Genomic DNA, 17915 nt, shown 5'->3' with positions numbered 1-17915 from the left:
CGCACTGTGAAACGCCGAACCAAGGGGTACAACGTGGTATGGGATGGTCGTCATTTGAGGGCATGGGAGCTACTAGTAAGAGGGAATTTGAGGAGAGGCTAAAAGACGCGGAGCAGGAGTGATGGGCGTGGAGAGGCTATTGGTACGTGAAGGGCGTCGATACAAGATGGAGGAAGCGAACGAGAAAACTCGGGTCGATATTTTTGAACAAAAAGGGGGACGCAGGTCAGGAAATGACACTTAAGAAGAGAGTTACAGCTGCGGAGATGAAAATATGAGAGGCGGGGATGCAGACTATATCGGCTCTGGGGACTTACAGAAAATATAAGATGGAGATTGGGAAGGAAATGATATCTATTGACAGTTCTAGGGGAAGCTCGTTGTTGTTTGGGGCCAGGACAAGGGTGTTGCGAACGAGAGCGAAATATCGGGACGTAGTTACAGTGTGTGGAGCATGTGGGGAGAAAAAGGGGACGGCTTAACACTTTACCGTAAAGGGATTCACCTTGCAGTTCCTTAAGGTGATACCGACTTAATACGAGTGTTTTTAAAGGCGGCGACGGACAATTGATGTTGGGAAAGCGGAGATCACCGGTGATTAGACTGGGGGCATGAGCCGAGGGAAGACTGAACTTTGGTCTTTGAATGGGCAAGAAGTGCGCACACCGGGCTGCGAAGAGGCATCACCGTTGCATTGTGACTTTCGCTTGTGGAGAGAGGAATGATTGTGCCTTAGCGCCGATATCAGGTTCTTTGCACTTCTCCCTTTAGTCAGAACTTAATCGGAGTTTATTTGGATTTAGAAGCTTTAATTAGGTGGTGCAGGCCGCCGCCCGGTTGAAGCGGTTCATCCGTATTTATCCATCCGTCCCTTCAACGACATTTGGAGAGGAAGAAGAAAAAAGGGGGCGCAAGTTGTGTCTTTTATGTAGTACTGATTCGAGGAACCCTAAAACGAAAGTCATCATGGCGGCAGAGAAACACGTCGGGTCGTTCCGAAGCTGCTGTTGGCTGCGGCGGATATTTCGCACGGATTATGCGCGAATTTGTTTTAGCTAATGGCGTCTGCTATTGAATTCGCAAGCACACTTTCACCTTTCGAAATACTCCAGCGTTGGGAGTATTCGAAAATTACGAATCATGTCTCGAGAGTTGTCCGGTGACTCGCGCTTTGCACCAGCGCTCGTCAAGATCCACCGCACCGGCGGGCGAGCGTCAAGCTTCACTGCTTTGCACCGGCGTGTTGGGAGAAACGGCTAACCTGTCACAGTGCGTTTCGGTTAGCTCGATGGTCTCCAACCTTTTGATCTCTGCTGTAGGTCGGCCTTCTTTGGTTGTTGCTATTAGAGTTCGACCCCTGATCTCCAAGACGCTATGCACGATTCTTTTTCCAGGTGCGTACTTTCAAGCGCCTGTGTTTTTGAACGGAAAAATGGCGACATTGGATGCTGTTCTCTCATTCAATGGTGGTAGCATCGCACGAGCCAATATTTTAGGGTCCCGTGGATTGAACCCCTGTGTGGAACACCATTAGGCGGCTGACGAAAGTTGACCGCACTGGAATATACTTTGCGCAGCGAGCGGTACGACAGGCCGTGCAAGCAAAAAGATAGGCCGAAAAGCGAAGACACTAACAATGACTACCAAGCTGGAGGCTATTGAAGAAATGAGTCTGAGGGTTTTGGTGCCAGTAGAAATTTGTAAATCACCATTTTGTATTTACTTTAAATTTAATTATCTCAAAACAGCTCTTTTTTTTTTTTTTTTCAGCACATATAGGTACACTTATTTCTTTAATCCGCCATTATAGAGGGTGCCATTTTTATTACTGCCACCTACATAGGTGTTTGAAACGTACTGAACTAGGATGAAAAATATGCACCTAACAGTTTTTGTTATTCATTTGTTTTAATACACCACAGAGCTAAAATTTTAATACTAAAAATAAATGATGCAAATTTATAGGTTTAAAAAATTCTAGTTTAGTAGAAAAACAAAATTTCGAAAAGAATGATATATATATATATATATATATATATATATATATATATATATATATATATATATGGCGGAATACTAATAATTACCGAGAAAAGAAGTTGCCCAATATGGCTTAAAATGCACGGGGAGCACCTATGCGCTTTTGGCTCTTGCATTCGAATTCGTTGGAGGTGTGCAGTGGAGACAAAGGGCAGCTACCCTTAGGTATTCTACCCCGTAATCATTCCAACCAGAGGTCGTCAGTCTCCTTTCCCTCAGGTTGTACCCTCATAAAGACGCTCCGCGAGAAACGAATTCGAACGCGTTCTTTCCTACCTATTCGTACGTGATCGCTTCGACGTGCGAGAAATGGTGGCGGCTGGTTTTTTTCATTGCCGTTGCGCGGGCGGTCGTCGCCGATATTCGGCGTCTTTGGGGAATCGCGTGGGCGGCCGAGCGGGCGGTGCGCTTCAACGGGTCATGGTTCCTTTTTCTTCGTCCTCGCTCGTCTCGATTGCTTTTAACGCACGTGAGACTCGATGTAGTCCGGTTGTTGCCAAGGGGGTTGGGTAGCGCGCCAAGCCGACCGCTTTAGAGCTTTGAATGTAGATAAAGTCCGGCTCCTCGCCGAGCGTTGCTAATTTTTCACTGTATCTAGGGGATATAGGTGCATTTTAAATTAGATGTGTGTTATCTTATCAAGACGTGCACGTTTCAAACGCCAAAAACGTCGCGTCTTTCTCCGACAACCAAATGTCGTGAGAACTTCTGCGCGCGACGTATGAACATTGCGCGAGAATTCCTTTTTGTTCGGAGTTTTCGACTTAAACCGTTAAAAACCGATAAAAGTACGCCGAATCCATTTTCGGAAATTCGGTTTTAACCGAAAAAGGTTAGTTTGCAGGTTCGGCGTTTTCAGTGTAAACCGATGAAAGTATGTCTAATCCGTTTTCTGAAATTCGGTTTTAACCGAAAAAGGTCAGTTTTTTTAGGGCCGCGTCAAGGTGGGTGGGGGAGGGCGGAGGGGGGGGGGGGGGGACAGAGAGAGAGAGAGGGCTTTGCAAGGTTCGACACTGTGTGGCCTCTTCGTGATTGCCCTCTTCGAAGGTTCAACATGCAGGAAAAGAGGTCTTGGATTGGCCTTCGCGGGACATCTGTGTCGTTTTTTGTGATCGGGCTGAGTGTGTCTAGTTCCCCGGTCCCCCCAAAAAAAGTTCGGATGTGGGCTAGTATAAAGTTTTTTTTTTTTTTACTTCATGCACTTCAGAGGACATGGAGGAAAGCTGCAAATACCTTTCTGAACACACTCTTTCAAATTTCCCTGTAATTCAGAACATAAATACAATGGATTTTTTTTTTTTTCCATTCCGCTGTGTTTTGTACGGTCATCACCTCAGACGGTCACGTCGCCAGAATGGGAAGGAAAAAGAAGCGCGCTGAAGATTATGCCCGCGAATTCCGCAATTTTGAGGTGTGTCGTGACGGAAGTTGTAGCGAAGACCACGTATGTGTATGTGTCGTTATTCTATGAGTGATCACAATTATCACAGCTACAAGGATCATCTGATCCGGTGTCCGATGATGTTTCTTTCATATTCACCGAAAAAAAAAAAAGGGTAAACTTTTTTAGGAATAAATATACACCGAAAAAAAAACGAAATTTGAATTTTAAAATAAACACCGAAAAAAAGTATGCCGAATTTCGAAAAAATAAAAACCGAAAACGCGGAACCCTAGGTATAAATAAGTTACGCTTCAGGGTATAGTGTAGTAGGGTACGCTATTTCCGCTAATAACTAACATAACTTCAGCCATTTTATTGTGTGGGTTCGTCGGTTTTTCCAATGCTCAACAGTTTTTACTAACATGCAGAAAAAAACAAAAAAAAAAAAAAAAAAAAACTAACAGCGTTTTTTTTTTTGTTTTGTTTTTGTCGAGTTAGCGTTGGGCAGTCTGCTGAGTCCAGCTTCTTTTCTATTCGCTTGCTCGATTAGGCCCATCGACTTCCAAGGTCGGCTGCTTTCGGACTCCCTGAAATGGTGTGGAAGACGGAATAAAAACGAAAAATGCAGCGAAACCCTGACCCACACGACGTCGCTGACTTGTGCAAAGAATTTCGACGGCTCGTCCGGTCCTGCTGTTTTCAACACCAAAAACGTAAATCGGAGAAAGCACTTTTTTTTTTTTTTCGTTTGAAGCAAATTTCGGACAACGATTTGTCTTTCAAAACCGTAGAGATCCTGCCTGAACTGGCCCCTCGTGACTATTTCTGCTGCAGCCGCCTGCGTACGGGGACAAACCAGCAGGATATCAGTTCAGCCTATACTTAAACTTTCCTGGGTTTGCAGCGTCTCTGTATATGCGGCGGGGTACGTGTTGCGCACTTGCGCTGACGTCATCTGGGTAGGATGTATGTTCGTGCTAGGCGCTCGTGATCTCGCTGACTTATTACCGCTCGAGAACGGCGGGTCTAGACGGCTCGCTTGCGAAGGGCAAGGTGCGAGCGACGCCGCCGTATCGAGTCTATCGACACTCCGTGCCTCGGTCTGGCCTGTCTCGAAGACTCGGAGTCTCGGATCAGCCCGGCAAGGGCCTTTCCAAGGCCGCCCTCTTTCGTGCCGGATTCCGGAGGACAATACGTTCTCTTTGGTGGATTCGAAAAATATGCGAAGAAGCGAAACGCGTCCGTGGGCCGGGATGGCTGGGAGGGGCAACCCGTTCGCTCCTCTGCAATGGGGCCATGGTTGAAGACCAGCGGGCAGCAGCGGGAGGGGACACTACCCCCAAAGAAATAAGGCCTGGGCATGACGTTATTGTTCGTGGATCTCCAGCCTCTCCCAAGCGGAAGCACGCTGGAGCTCGGCGAGAGTCGTACTAGCGTCTCCTTCGTTGTGAGACGCTGCGAAGCGCGCTGGCGGCAATGCTGGCGCAAGCTAGGCGACGCTGCGTGGATGACTAGTGATGACGTTTAGGGAAGAAAGGTGTAGGCCTCTTTCTTCTATAGGTGTCTGCCTCGAAGACGAACCGTCGTTCGCCCGGAGGCACAACGTGTCCCGCTGCACCTCAGGGCCGCCGCCGTGCGAATCCATTCTTCACGGCGTGGTAGCCGATCGCGTCGGCAAACCAGCGGCGTGCCGTTGGAGGCCGGTTCGGAGCTGTACGTGGGACGGCCCAAGGTGCCGTTCCGACGTCGCGCGCGAGGGCTCTTTTCGCCGACCCATGCTTGCCTAAAATGGCCTTTTTTTCCCCCCGCCTCGTACAACGGGGCCCCGTGTGCTTCGTCACACGAAGGCCACGTGACGGATGACGTGGGCGTCTTGCTTTTTTTCCCCTTTCCTAGATCTGTTTTCGAAACCCCAGAGCTCCTCCTCTTCTTTGTTTTAAGAGAGTTGGGCTCTTTCCCTCCTTCCCCGCGTATCGTGCGAAGGTCGATATAAAATGCCGCGACACCCAGTTCGAGCCTGCATTCAGTGGTTTCTTGCCGAAGACGGCGCAGAACGACGTGGCCACCATGCCGTCTCCAAGCCCCCTTTTCGGATTTCGAGGTGCGTCGTCTGCTGATCCTCGCCGCATCCCCTGTCGTCGTCTGCTACGCGCGCTCGATGTGTGCGATCGGTTTCGGTTTTGGTCTGATCCGTCGTTTTGGCCTGTCGTCGTCGTCTTCGTCGTGCGCGAAATTTGCGGTGATTGTGAAGTGACGCCTGTGCCACACGGATTTGATGGATTTACTTTGAAAATAGAGAGGGCTGGACGTTGTTGATATTTTGTTACGGGGCCGTGTCTGCGTTGTACGGGGGAGGTTATCAAGCCCGTCACATCCGGTTGTGGCATTTGTTTCACCCAAATATTCGGCTCATTCCATGTATTTATATATATATATATATATTTAATCTCCGAACCAACTTATGGTGTGGAAGGATGCACATGTTCTTATAGCTATCTGGCCGTGGGACGCGCCGAAAATATCGCCCAAACTAAAAAAAAAAAAAAAAAGTTGGGAGCAGGTTTTGTTAGCAGACGACGCGACGCGGTCGTGTTTAGCGCGCCGTCGGTTTGCCTTCTCGATTAGATGAGTGGGTCTACGTTTTACGGCAGGCATGTTATTGTGCGAATGTGCGGGGGACGTTGTTTTATAGTGCCTCCAGCTTCGTTTTGGGCTGCGTTGGCGATTTTTGCGACGACCGGGCCCGCGCTCGCGTGGGTGGGGAAGCGAAGCGATTCGCGAAGGCTGGCGAGCGAGTTGTTGGTGGGGAGGGGGGAAGTCTCGGGCGAAGCTACCACTTTAGGCGTGCCTTTCGAGGACGTCGCTTCGTGATCCCCGTTGAGCTTCTTCGTTACGCGGAAAAGTCAGACTGACTTGGCTAGTGCTAGGCTTCGATGCGAACGATCGTCAGTCACGCCGCGATCGTGGGAGGTGGACGTTTTAAGGGGGACTTTTTAAGACAACATATGTATCATTAGGCTGTGCGATGACCATGTCTGGTGCGAGGCTGTTTAAGGTAACTTCGAAGATTTACTTTAGAGACTACCTTTGTTTATAGCTAGAAGGCGACATATCTGCAGTTGTTCAGTGTGGTCCTAACTTAAACCAGAAGGTTTGAGAGTTAGGAATTGTTGTGCCGACTTTCCCAGATGTTGGCTTTCTCACTTCTATAGTCCGTTGCAACTCAAGAAAGCCGGGGAGGAGGAAGCAAACGGAATGCTGTAGAAAGGAGGAGGTTTCTCCCTCTGCCCTCCAGCATTACCTCTGCTTCTTCCTCCTCAGCCTCCCTTTTCCTCACCCTACCTTCTTGAGCTGTAAGTTACTAAAGAAATAAAGAAATAATAATTTCTTTAAATCATATAAAAAAAGAGTTAAGGCTATTTAATCTTGAAATTTATGTAATTTTTGGGTGAGGGGATTTCGAGTCTGAAAATTTATGACCTGTAAATGTGTCAATTTCGCAGTTTGATGAACGTATATTACCGAAATGTTTAGTGGCTCTAAAACGTCAGTGTTCTTTAAGTTTGCACGTATTCCAGCTCTGGGTCATAGTAAGCTGGTATTTCCTTTGAATATGCTAGCTTTATTTGGAAGGGACTTGTAAGAAGGCAACACCAACAGTGATGATGAATTGGAATATTTTCAAGTTGTAATGCTGCCTGGATTGAAATAATGCAAGAAATCGGGGCACGAAAATGTGAAGACAATCAACTTTTTTGGTCAGTAAGACACTCCATCCTCTTACTGAAAACCTTCCAAAGGTTGCTTGTAGCTTCGAATAAGGCCTGATCTTTCACCATGGTACCACCACTGCTACCCTTTTGGTAAAGTTCCAGCCGTCTGCCACAAAGAAAGAAAAACCTATAAATTTTTAACCGGAACTACGGTCTCTCGAATGCATCTCTGACTGATTCAATACCACGTCCTTATCGGTGGTTCCTCGACGTCCGCCTGACAACGTCATTAAACTATCCTCCCGTTGCCTGCTGCAATCCTTGTAGTGGTACACCGGTGGAAGACCGTCCTCTCGTAGGTCGCCCTACGGCTCGATAGTTTGCGGAACGTTCGACAGCCACGAGCTGGGACACTACAGTGACGGCAACATCCGCATTCGTTGGTTTTTGTCCCGTTGCTTCTGCAAGCAACCACCAGTATAGTGACATTCAACAGCACGACGCACCTGCGGCCGTGGCAAAATTTGTCGCGGCTTTTGGACGACTTTGGACGCGCGGGCAGTATAGGACTCTAAGCACACCGGTCAGAGACATGTTCCAGGCAGCCTACCGGACCGCGTAGAGAACCGCCGCGTGAACCGCGTCTTCATGTATTGCAGAAACGGGCGGCCCGTTCAACAATGGCTCGGCGGATGACTTCATCATCGGCGACCGGGTGTGGGTGAACGGCACCAAGCCGGGCTACATCCAGTTCCTGGGCGAGACGCAGTTCTCGTCGGGCGACTGGGCGGGTGTCGTGCTCGACGAGCCCGTGGGCAAGAACGACGGCTCGGTCAACGGCGTCCGCTACTTCCAGTGTGAGCCGAGGAGGGGCGTCTTTGCGCGCCCTGAGCGGCTCTCCCGCTTCCCGGGGCCGGGCGCCAACGGCACCAACACCACGGCGACCCTGGTTGCCCCCGGAAAGACACAGGTGGCGCCCTCCTCCTCCTCTTTCTTTGGTCATACCCACCTTCTAGAGATAATTGTGCCCCATTTTCTACTGGTCTCCAGTAGGTCCCATATAAAATTCAGCTCTATGGCCTTGTTAACCTGGGAGGTATTGACTCTACCTCTTTTCTGTTTTCTGCCTATCCCGCTAGAATGGGCTCTGACTGAGAACTAGGGATATTTCGCCAATGGGGCCAGCTCCAGCAAATGAAAACATGCGTGCAAAAGGGAGGTTTTGATTTGTCGGCGCTGCATGTGTCAAGATCTCCCTTTTTTATGCTCATTTAAATATAATATGCTGGCCCCATCGATCAAATATCCCTAATTTCGGTCTTTCTCTGGGATCTTTGTTCTTCGTTGGTTTGGAACGTAAATCCCTCTCTGTCTGTTCCCCCTTCCTAAGCCGTAAGTGCATTTAAGGAACTTTCAGTGCAGCATCTCGGTAAGAAAAAAATTTAACCGGATCTTTTTGTGTTGTTAATGCAATTAATGGTAAGGTGCAAGCGAGCTGGGCAAGAATGACGAAAATAGTTCCTGAAAATGGAGGGGTCCCTCGTTTGATACCAGGACCAGGTAGATTTTTTCGGTATCGCACTGGTCGCCTAGCTGCGTTTGGAGATTTGTGTTTGTCCTTTGTTCCCCTTCTCCAGGGGAACAAAGGTCTTAATTTTCTGGGTTTTTTCATACATTGTTTTATTGGCACTCTGGCGAGAGTTTTCGGGTCAAAGCTTTATGTAGACAATACGAGCTGAAATACCCAATCCAGCCTTTTTCTGCACCTCCGGTCTCCACGAGCTCTATTATTTCTCAATTTTTCAAACTCTTTGAAGTGTGGGACCCCAACCTCGCATTCCATTCCTAGTTCGGACCGCAGCTCTCTCGAAAACCGACAGGTACATTAAACAAGCACAAAGGACTGTTTAGGCTCGTATTGTCCGTGACAGTACCTCGAGGAAAGAGATAGGAATGAGGGAAGAGGCAAGCTATAGAAGCATCCGTTAGCAAGGAACATCGAGAGAAGGGAGCAAGGTACGGATTATGTAGGAAGTTACTTACATTGCCCAACGTGGCCTGTCCACATATGTTGTTGAGTCTTAACTTTTCTCTCTGCTGCGGTAGTCTGCCGCAGTAGTGGCCGTAACAAAACCCAGAAACGAGAAAGTGCGGTTTCTCGGGCACACGCAGGTGACCACGACGCGCGTGAGCTCTCCGACGGGCAGCACAAGGTCGTCGCCCCGGGCGGTGACGATGCACACGTCGACCACCATGACGGACTGCGGCCTGCGCGTGGGGGACCGGGTCATTGTGAACGCCTCGTCGGGCATGAAGGCCGGCACCCTGCGCTTCATGGGCCCCACCGAGTTCGCCACGGGCCAGTGGGCGGGTGTGGAGCTGGACGAGCCCGTGGGCAAGAACGATGGCTCAGTCGCCGGCAAAAAGTAGGTGTCCCACTCCTTCCTGCCCCTCTTCCTTGCTTTGTGACGTAGTGCCGGAAGTTTGATGACCGCTGGTCGGTCTAGCACAACACGTGTTATATACATGAAAATGGAAGCTTTTCAGTTTTGGCTTTTATCTTTTGCCTTTTTCTTGCAGTCTGTCCGCTTCATTAGCGAAGGCTATGAGTTATGGTAGGGGTCAGTAAGCTAGTGGTGGTTGGAGTGGACCGAAGGTGTAACGATTGTAGTCACTGACGGGGTGGTAGCGGCAGGGAGGGGTGTTCCTGCCTCCAGCATGTGCTTCCTGCCCGCGATTATGCTTCGACGTCTCATGCACTTTGAGCCTGTGCGCGCAGACTAAGTAAGGCGGAAGGCATGAAGCGCGTCCTGGAGGCTGAAAAATGCGCCTTGCCATTTTCACTTTGTCGGCGAATATATAAAATTTGGCAATGAATAGTTTGCGGCAGTTGGTGATGGCATAAATTCTTTTAGTGCCATTTCTAGGTGCCGGTGTGCACTTCGTAAACCTCTGTCGACTAGTGAGGCCAAAACAGCTTTGTTTGTGATATGTGCAGTGTTTGAACACGTTACCGTGAGGAGCTGCATTTTCGAGTAGCAGATTATCTTGCTGCCAGCAGCCACAAGTGGAGCTGGCGGAAATAGGGGCCGTAAAGGGCTGGGGTTTCAGTTGGAACCGGCGTCCCCTGTGGGAGTCTTTAGAAGGCCGGGGAGGCGGCGTGTGTTGACCGGCGGGGGTCCTGTCCCGGGATGGGCGCAGGTACTTCCGGTGCCCGGCGCGGCACGGCCTGTTTGCGCCGCTGCACAAGGTGGCCCGCGAGGGCGGCCACACGTCGACGACGACGACCACCACGACGCGCACGACCCGCATCACGTCGCAGCCGAGGCGTGCAGGTAGCCAAGAGTCCCTCCACAGCTCCCTGAGCTCGGCCTCCGCCAGAGCCGGGGTAAGGCTGGGAGTCGCTGCACTAACCTCCCCCGCCAAGGTAATGCCCCGCCCCCTCGCCTGATCACAATCCCCGGCCGCACGTTCGGCGACCGGAGGTCCCGGGGTCACTGCGTCGGAGAAGTTGGAGCCACCGTAGTCGGGGAGTACGATAAAACTTTGATTTGATTGATTAATTGGCCAATTAATCAAATAACCTATTGAGTGTCTGATTGATTGATTAAATGATTTATTGATTGGTCAAGCATGTAATTGATTGACATCTTGGTCAATCAATTAGTTGGTGGGAACAAAATTGGCCGACCTCTCCGATGTAGTGAGCCTGCGCTTGCATTGACACCTCTGTCACTAGCTGTCCCTTCCCTTCCTTCCTGGCAGCTCCTCAGCATGAATCCCTTTCCCTTTCAGTAGAGTACACAGTAGTGGTAGCCCTGGATGAAACTTCGCTCACCTTATTTAACAGCTCCTATTGTTTTTTTTTCAGTGGTAGGAAAGGCATGAATTATGTATAGGTTAGGTCTTTTTCGAGATAAAGATGCAGTGGGATTAAATTGAAATCAAATTGACAGCTCAGTCTCGATTTTAGCGAGTAGGTGGTATTTTAGTGCCGTTGACTTTTTTATTGCTGCCTGGTAGTGGTCCAGCTAGTAGGGTTGGTTTTAATACAGGTGAACTGTGGTGCTACATGCCAGTAGTGTTTAGGTTTCAGCTTTAATTCGGCATGCAGGCTAGCTTTGCTACTATTGTAGCATGTCTACCTTGTAATTAGTTTTAGATTCTAACGCTTGGTCGGCACGAAGAAGAAACTCCTGGCTGCGTAATCTCTTTTTTCTGACATGCTGCTCTCACACACTCCCCTTGCTTTTTATGTTTGTTTTGTATGGCAATAACTAAGTTTTGTTTTCAACTATTACTGGTCCTGTCATATGCAGTGATCTTGCAGAGAATTAAGATTACGTCTATCAATATTTTGTTAAAGGTTCGGTATAGTGACTATATTTATGTGATACAGGCAGGCACATAGCCAGGGGGGGGGGCATTGGGCCTGCCTCACCCCCCCCCCCCCCTCCTCCCCAAAAAAAATCTTCCATTTTGCTGGGGCCTCCTCTCCTCCCTCCCCCTCATACGACATTTTGTTATGGGCGGGCCCCTCCCAAATCAAAATCCTGGCTGCGTGCCTGAGTGCAGCGTAGCAATATACATTTTGGGCGAGATTGACTTTGCAGGGTTGTGATTTTATTTGGTATTCGGTACCTTTCTTGTTGATGCAGTCGTCGTGCCTCAAAATAAACGTGCGATTCCTTGCCTTACAGAAGTCTACTAGACCGCTTGCTTCAGCCATGGTAGCGTCGCAAAACTCTTTGCAGGTGGGTGGTGCCAGCTTCATACTTTCTCGAGGTCCATAGCTGGCTTTGAAGGTTCATTGCGTGTCGCGTAGGTCTCTGTGTGAAGCAGAAAAAAACATCGAACCACAGAAGCTACTTCTGGATTGCCAATGTGAAGTGTCCCCAATGTCTTCTTTTTTCATTCTGAGAGTTGAAAGTAAGTGCTGAAGGCACCTACTTAGACTTTCCGATATGGGTGGTCTCACTGGCTGGGTCCGGTTCTTTGTGTCGGGCTCCCGAAAGCCTGGAGAGGGCTTTGCAAACGCAGCGGCCACCCAGATGTCGACGACCTCGCAAGTGGGAAGTGGTGACCTCTTGACCCTTTGTGACCTCAGGCACGGATGGTTTTATGACGGAAACCCTCCGGTGGACGTCTGGAACCGGGACCGGGCCTTGCCGGCTACTCGGCCATCTCCGTTTGGCTTTCTGCGAAAGCGCACCGCCGCCCGCTGCACCGCTCCAAATAAACAGGGCTCTCTCCTTTGCAAGCTGTGGTGAAGAAAAGAAGAGCGTCTAGTCTTAGTAGTGTGTCCAATAAAAGACATTGTAGACCCCTCCTCCACAAACGAGTCGTTGCTTTGAATGGCAGCATCTCGACCGAGGAAAAAATAGAGCACAGAGTGCTCGATTCAGCTCGTCGCTCGCTCTCCAAACACCAGAGAAGGCAAAAAAATAAAGTCTTATTTTCGAGGCTTGGTTTAAAGACCTTTGACGGGAATTGCAAACCACTTTATGCTCGGGCTTGTAGCCAAATGCCTCTTCATTTAGGAGCAAGTTGTTGGCAAATACCAGTCTTGAGGTTCCACTTCACTGCTTGCAAATGCTAGAATGGGGAACAAATTGGTCGAAATACTGCCTGGGTAAACCCATCCTGCTTCGTTAGCAAACATTAAAACAAACATTCAAATGTTCACTTCAGCCATGCGATGACATTGAGCCAATAAAGTCGATTATAGTGCCTGCAAGCTTTGGTGCGGTCAAAGATCCGAGTGGGGGCCATCGTCTGGGGTCAACTCTTTCTCCACTTTGTTAGGGAGCAGCTTTGTCTGGATTGAACAGTTGTAGGGGGGAGAGAAAGAAACGGAAGCATTTTGACGGCATTGCTTGCTTCTTGGGGTGCTGTGTTGCAGGTCTCTGCTGCCCACCTGGTAATGAAGGTCAACTACATGTACTCTCTCATGACACACAAAGTGTCACTGCCCTCGATCATCTCACGCAAGACTATCGCTTACAACGTGTGACGTCGGCCTGACCTAGGTGCTCGATCAAGTGTGCTCATGAACTTCGTAGCAGTTACTCCCCACGTAGTGATGTGTGTGGCAATTTTGTATTTTCTCCAAGTTTATACTAGCTCCTTTTGTACATAACACTGCACCCCCCCAGAGCTGCCTGTTGAAACAGAATAAAGTCTTCTTTTCTTTTTCTTTTTTTTTCTGGGGATAGGTTTGACCTTTGAATCTTAGCTGGAAACAAAGCTTTGGGTTTGAGGAATTCTGTTTTTTCTCATCCCTTTCCAGCACTAGGAATAATCAGCAGCTCCAAGCTTTTCTCACTTTGTGAAATTTTGGCGGGGTGATGCACACTATACTAATTTTTACCTGACTTCCGGCAGTTCCAAACTTTGTTCTACCGATACCTCTACTCTTTGTCAATCTGAATAAACAACCTAAGAATGGGACTTTTTTGTTTGGTCTTCTTATATTAAAAAGAACAGTCACTGCCACCTTATTTTGTGCCACTGCCTCTTTTAAGTTCTCTCGTATTTTGAACTTTGAGGTTCACTTCACATTGGCAATCCTGGCTTTGTAAGTGGAACTCTCAGCAGGTGACTCTATCCTACGTCTGCTTCTAAGGCTTCTATCTCTAGAACCTCGAAGTGTCGAACCCCACTCGTTCAAACACAATTGAAAACGAGCATGTTGGTTAATACATACTAAAACTTGAAAGTATAAAACAGCGAGGACGAGGGCGGGAACGGGATCTTGAAAGATGTCCTGTTCCTGTCCTTGTCCTCGCTGTTTTATACCTTCAAGTTTTCGTGTTGTTCAAAAAATAGTCATACAATACATTGGCAAGATCAGTCCACCTTACTTTCCCGTAGGGCACGCAAATAACCAATTAGTGCAACTGATCTCTACAATTTGTAAAGCTAATGGTGGGGCCTAGAAAAGGATTGTTTCCAAGAGCCCAATCTCTGCAGGGTTATGGGTACGTAGAATGTGTATGTATCGCAACATGCAGAAAGCAACACTCGCTAGGCTTCTTTCATAGATGGAAATGTCCGGCTACCCACACGCTTTGTATTTATAAAAAGGAAAAGTGGTTATTGTTCGGCTAAATATGATGCTTCACATTGGCAATCGCACATTTTTGTATCTTTATAAACGGTATTATTGGGAGACCCTTCGTTTTATGACACTTTTAGTGTGAGTGTTATTATTAGGTGGTTTAGGATTTCTTAAACCGTCTGCTGCGGTCCATCTTAAGATAAGACGGAGTATAACAACTAGCTATCTGGCGCTGCTAGTTGCGTACAGAAGTGCATGACATAGCATTTTGGAACCGGAGGCCCGTCTGTGACGCTGCATTGTGTTACCGTTTCAGGTGGCTCTGAAGGAAAAAGAAGAGCACATTGAGCAGCTTCTCAAGGAGCACGACCTTGAGAGGGCGGAGGTCGCCAGGGCTGCCGTCCAGGTCGAAGAGGTACGGCGCTTCCGTCCACTCCTCGTTAGGTTTCTCGAATCATTTGTACCCCCAAGTGAAGTACTGGGTGTTGGGAAAAAAAAAATGACCATGTTTCTCTCGCCACAAAAGTAAAATTTGTTTCACTTGCCCAGGTGTAGCGCTGGCAGTTGGATCCAAATGCCAAAGCTTCAGAACTTACTGTTATTTCATTCAGAAGTTACGAGTGACTTTTGAAAATTTGCATTGAGAAAAATGTGGTCCATTCACTGTAATGAACGTCATTCATTTTGTATTTGCTGGCTTCGATGGCTGTCTTTTTCTGATTCAAAATATCCAAGAATCATGTATAACTTTTGAGTTAGATAACAGTAACGTAACATACTTTGTCGGGAATCTGTACAAGATGCGTTGTCTGCCTTCGTTCTACGGACTTATTCTAGAGTGGTGTCGTTGATCGTTTCGATTTCCTCAACCTGTGTGGGCCCAGGTCGAGCAGAAGATGGCGGCGCTGCGGGCAGAGCACCAGCGCTACGTCGAAGAGACAGAGCAGAGGGCTGCGTCTCTCCATCAACTTTTGGAGGAGCACGAGCAGGAGCGAGCACAGCTCACGGCACTCAACTCTGACCTCCAAAGGTTGGGCATAATTGGTTGTCGCTTGTTCGTATGGATCTGTGAACGCCGAAGCGAACATTGTTTCTCATTCACCATCCCAGAATGAGTAGTTGGCTTCTGCTGCATGTTCACGGTTAGCACGAGCGTAACTTTGGACGATGCTCTCAAGGGCTACTATAGATTAATACATTCATTATATTTGCGAGTGGTTGTCAACTTGAAAACCTCCAGCACTGTTGTGGGATTTCGAAAAAGATTTTTTTTGAGGGAGAGGGGGATGTTCATTTTCGAATCTGGCAGGAAGCAGGAAGGTTGCAGACATCTTGACTGACCGGCTGTTCAATGCGGATCAGTTCTTGTTTTAGTGATTCTAATGCTTTGCTGGGAGAAAACTGCCTTTGTGGTGAATTATTCTCAATGTTAGCAGCATATAAACGGGGACTTCATTCCTGCTGAAAAAATGAGTTTTCTAGTTGACTTGGAGACAGAAGGCGAGGTAATGTTATTATCTCTGCTATATCGGTATGTTCAATATGTCGGTACCTCAAATGCCTGTTTAGTAATTACAAGCAGGCTGCAGGTTTGCTTTACTGAATTAAAATTTTTACTAGTATATGGGTCTTCACTAGAGAGGTTCTGCTCTATGCACAATGCATGAATAACATGCTCCACTGTACCAAAATAAATAGTTTTTGGCTAATTGGTTGATTAGAAACTAAGTAGCACATAGGACGAAAACAAGCACTCTGTAAGAGAGTCAAATTCTGTACAATTGAAATTCCTCGACGGGCATGCAAGTGTGTTTAACTTTGTCACTTTATCTCTCTCTTTAGTGTTTTTTTGTTTTTCTTTGGACAGGCAATTGGTTTAGACAACATCCAAGCTTGTTTACCATGACTATCATTTTGGCATGTGTCGGCCACTTAAAAGGGAATCAGTGGTCTGCTCGATGGGTCTTGTACTGTCCAATGTCAGTGAGGACTGAAAAGGGTTGCTTTATTCTGGGTGGCGCATGTCTCTTCTGCCTTTTGGCCAAACATGGCATGTTGTACCATCCTTGCAGGAAGTTGGAAGACTTGCAGTTCCGAATAGAGGAGCAAGAAATCCTGCACTCCGACAACGATGTGAGTGGTCTTGCATTAGCGAAGTATCGAGATCCCTCATAGAGAAAAAAAGAAAACAAATTCTCTCTTCGAATTTGGGTCAGGTGTTTATTAATGTCCAGTGAGCTTGTGGACATCATAGAGCAACTGTAGCAGACTCAAGTCAAAATCACGAGGCATCTTGTGTGACCAGTTGTCAAGAGTTTTACTCGTGGTTAATTTGCCAATAGGCTCTGGCATTCCAGCACCCCCGGGCTCGGTATTATCATTTGGTACGATGCCAGAGGTACGCCCATACCCGTAGCTAATAGGTACAATTCAGAAATTGCTCGTTATAGTAGTAATAGTAATAGAATGATTTATTAGCGGTAATTTCTCGAGTGGCTTCAACCACGCTTCTGGTGGATGCAGACCGCAGCAAAGGCGGAATGCCAGAAGATATCTGACCTCGAGCGCCAAGTCCGGGAGTACAGGGAAAAGCTGGAGGCTGCCAAGTCTGAGTCGGACCAGGTGAGGAAAACAAAGTTTGCATTTGCACACTTCAATTTATTAGAGAGAATAACCGAAGATTCGTGGACTGTGAGCTGCCGAGCATTTTTGGCAATGTGCAATATCCATCCGTTTATTTAGGCTAATTTCAAAATGTAAGTTCCATGTTTTAGTGATTGCCGCAGGTGCATCTGGAAGCTAATCCTGCAGGGGGAGGTAGAGAGAGAAAGTGGTAATCTCAACATTCTTGGTCCAGAAGGGTCGTGAAACGATGAACTAGCGCGCATTCGTGACCAGTGCACCACATTGCTCTATTCTGAGCTTCGCTTAGTCAGAAAGTTTCTCCGTGTTTGCTTCAATAGCTGGTGAATCTTGCGTATGTGCTTCTAATTCAAGATGCCACGGTGAAGTTGAGCTTGTGGCTGCTATTGGGCACTGGTGCCGAAGGCAGTTAGAAACTTGAAAGCAGGTAATTTTTCCCTCGAGCAGGACCACAGTACGGGGGAGCTGATTGCCCAGTACAAGGATGAAACGCAAAAGCTCAAGGATGCGCTTGCAAGCTCCCAAGCCAGGGTCGCTGCTCTCGAAGCCAAGCAGGTTAGCATGGGGCTTCTCACTTCACCTCTTAGTCCCTTAGTGTTTTGTTGTTTTTTGGGGGGGGGGGGGGGGGGGGGGCATGCTAAACAAACCGGGAAGGTTGACCCGGTGCTCCTTGAGTCGTAACGCTCACCTTCTTTTTTAATCTTTTACATTATTCTTTTGTTTTATTTACTTGTAGCATGAAGTAGAAGCTGATTCTTTTTTTTAACATCCTCAAGCTTATTCCTGCCAAGCTCCCAAATTCTGTGTTATTTCTTATTAAATGCCCCCATTTCAGCCAGAAATGTTTATGAGGGTTCTTTCTTTAAAAATATAAAATAAGAAATCAAGTTTTCCCAAGCAGTGGGACCGTTTCCAAAATTTTGCCTCAATGTACCAGGGAACTCCTCCCATAACCTCCTTCTAACACAAAGCCGTGCACTCTTTCCACTTGTGTGCTGTGGCATGATTTAAGGGACATGCGGTGGTCTATTAAAGGAGACGGCCTTTAAAGGAGTACGGAAACGAAATTCCAGCG

The 17915-nt window shown here is 47.8% G+C and overlaps 1 protein-coding gene across 6 annotated transcripts in view; it reads left to right on the top strand.

Moving 5' to 3' along the window:
- LOC8032947 (CAP-Gly domain-containing linker protein 1) overlaps nucleotides 1–17915 on the top strand; it is a 119137-nt gene that overhangs the window by 75333 nt on the left and 25889 nt on the right. For 2 of the 6 annotated variants that reach the window (XM_029975447.4, XM_040501765.2), the window contains exons 3-11: nucleotides 7797–8107; nucleotides 9310–9563; nucleotides 10339–10525; nucleotides 11838–11891; nucleotides 14514–14612; nucleotides 15082–15227; nucleotides 16270–16330; nucleotides 16721–16819; nucleotides 17288–17395. In XM_029975447.4, coding sequence (XP_029831307.2) covers nucleotides 7797–8107; nucleotides 9310–9563; nucleotides 10339–10525; nucleotides 11838–11891; nucleotides 14514–14612; nucleotides 15082–15227; nucleotides 16270–16330; nucleotides 16721–16819; nucleotides 17288–17395 — 1319 coding nt within the window. Of the gene's footprint in view, nucleotides 1–5425; nucleotides 5526–7796; nucleotides 8108–9309; nucleotides 9564–10338; nucleotides 10565–11837; nucleotides 11892–14513; nucleotides 14613–15081; nucleotides 15228–16269; nucleotides 16331–16720; nucleotides 16820–17287; nucleotides 17396–17915 lie in introns of those variants that run through there. The other 4 variants (XM_029975446.4, XM_029975448.4, XM_029975451.3 and 1 more) reach the window with 3 other exon arrangements.

Source organism: Ixodes scapularis, unplaced genomic scaffold (genome assembly GCF_016920785.2).
Source record: "Ixodes scapularis isolate PalLabHiFi unplaced genomic scaffold, ASM1692078v2 PGA_scaffold1__304_contigs__length_218370807, whole genome shotgun sequence".
Lineage (NCBI taxonomy): Eukaryota > Metazoa > Arthropoda > Arachnida > Ixodida > Ixodidae > Ixodes > Ixodes scapularis.
The sequence above is the reverse complement of the archived record's forward strand: the minus strand, read 5'-3'. Positions and strand labels throughout refer to the sequence as shown.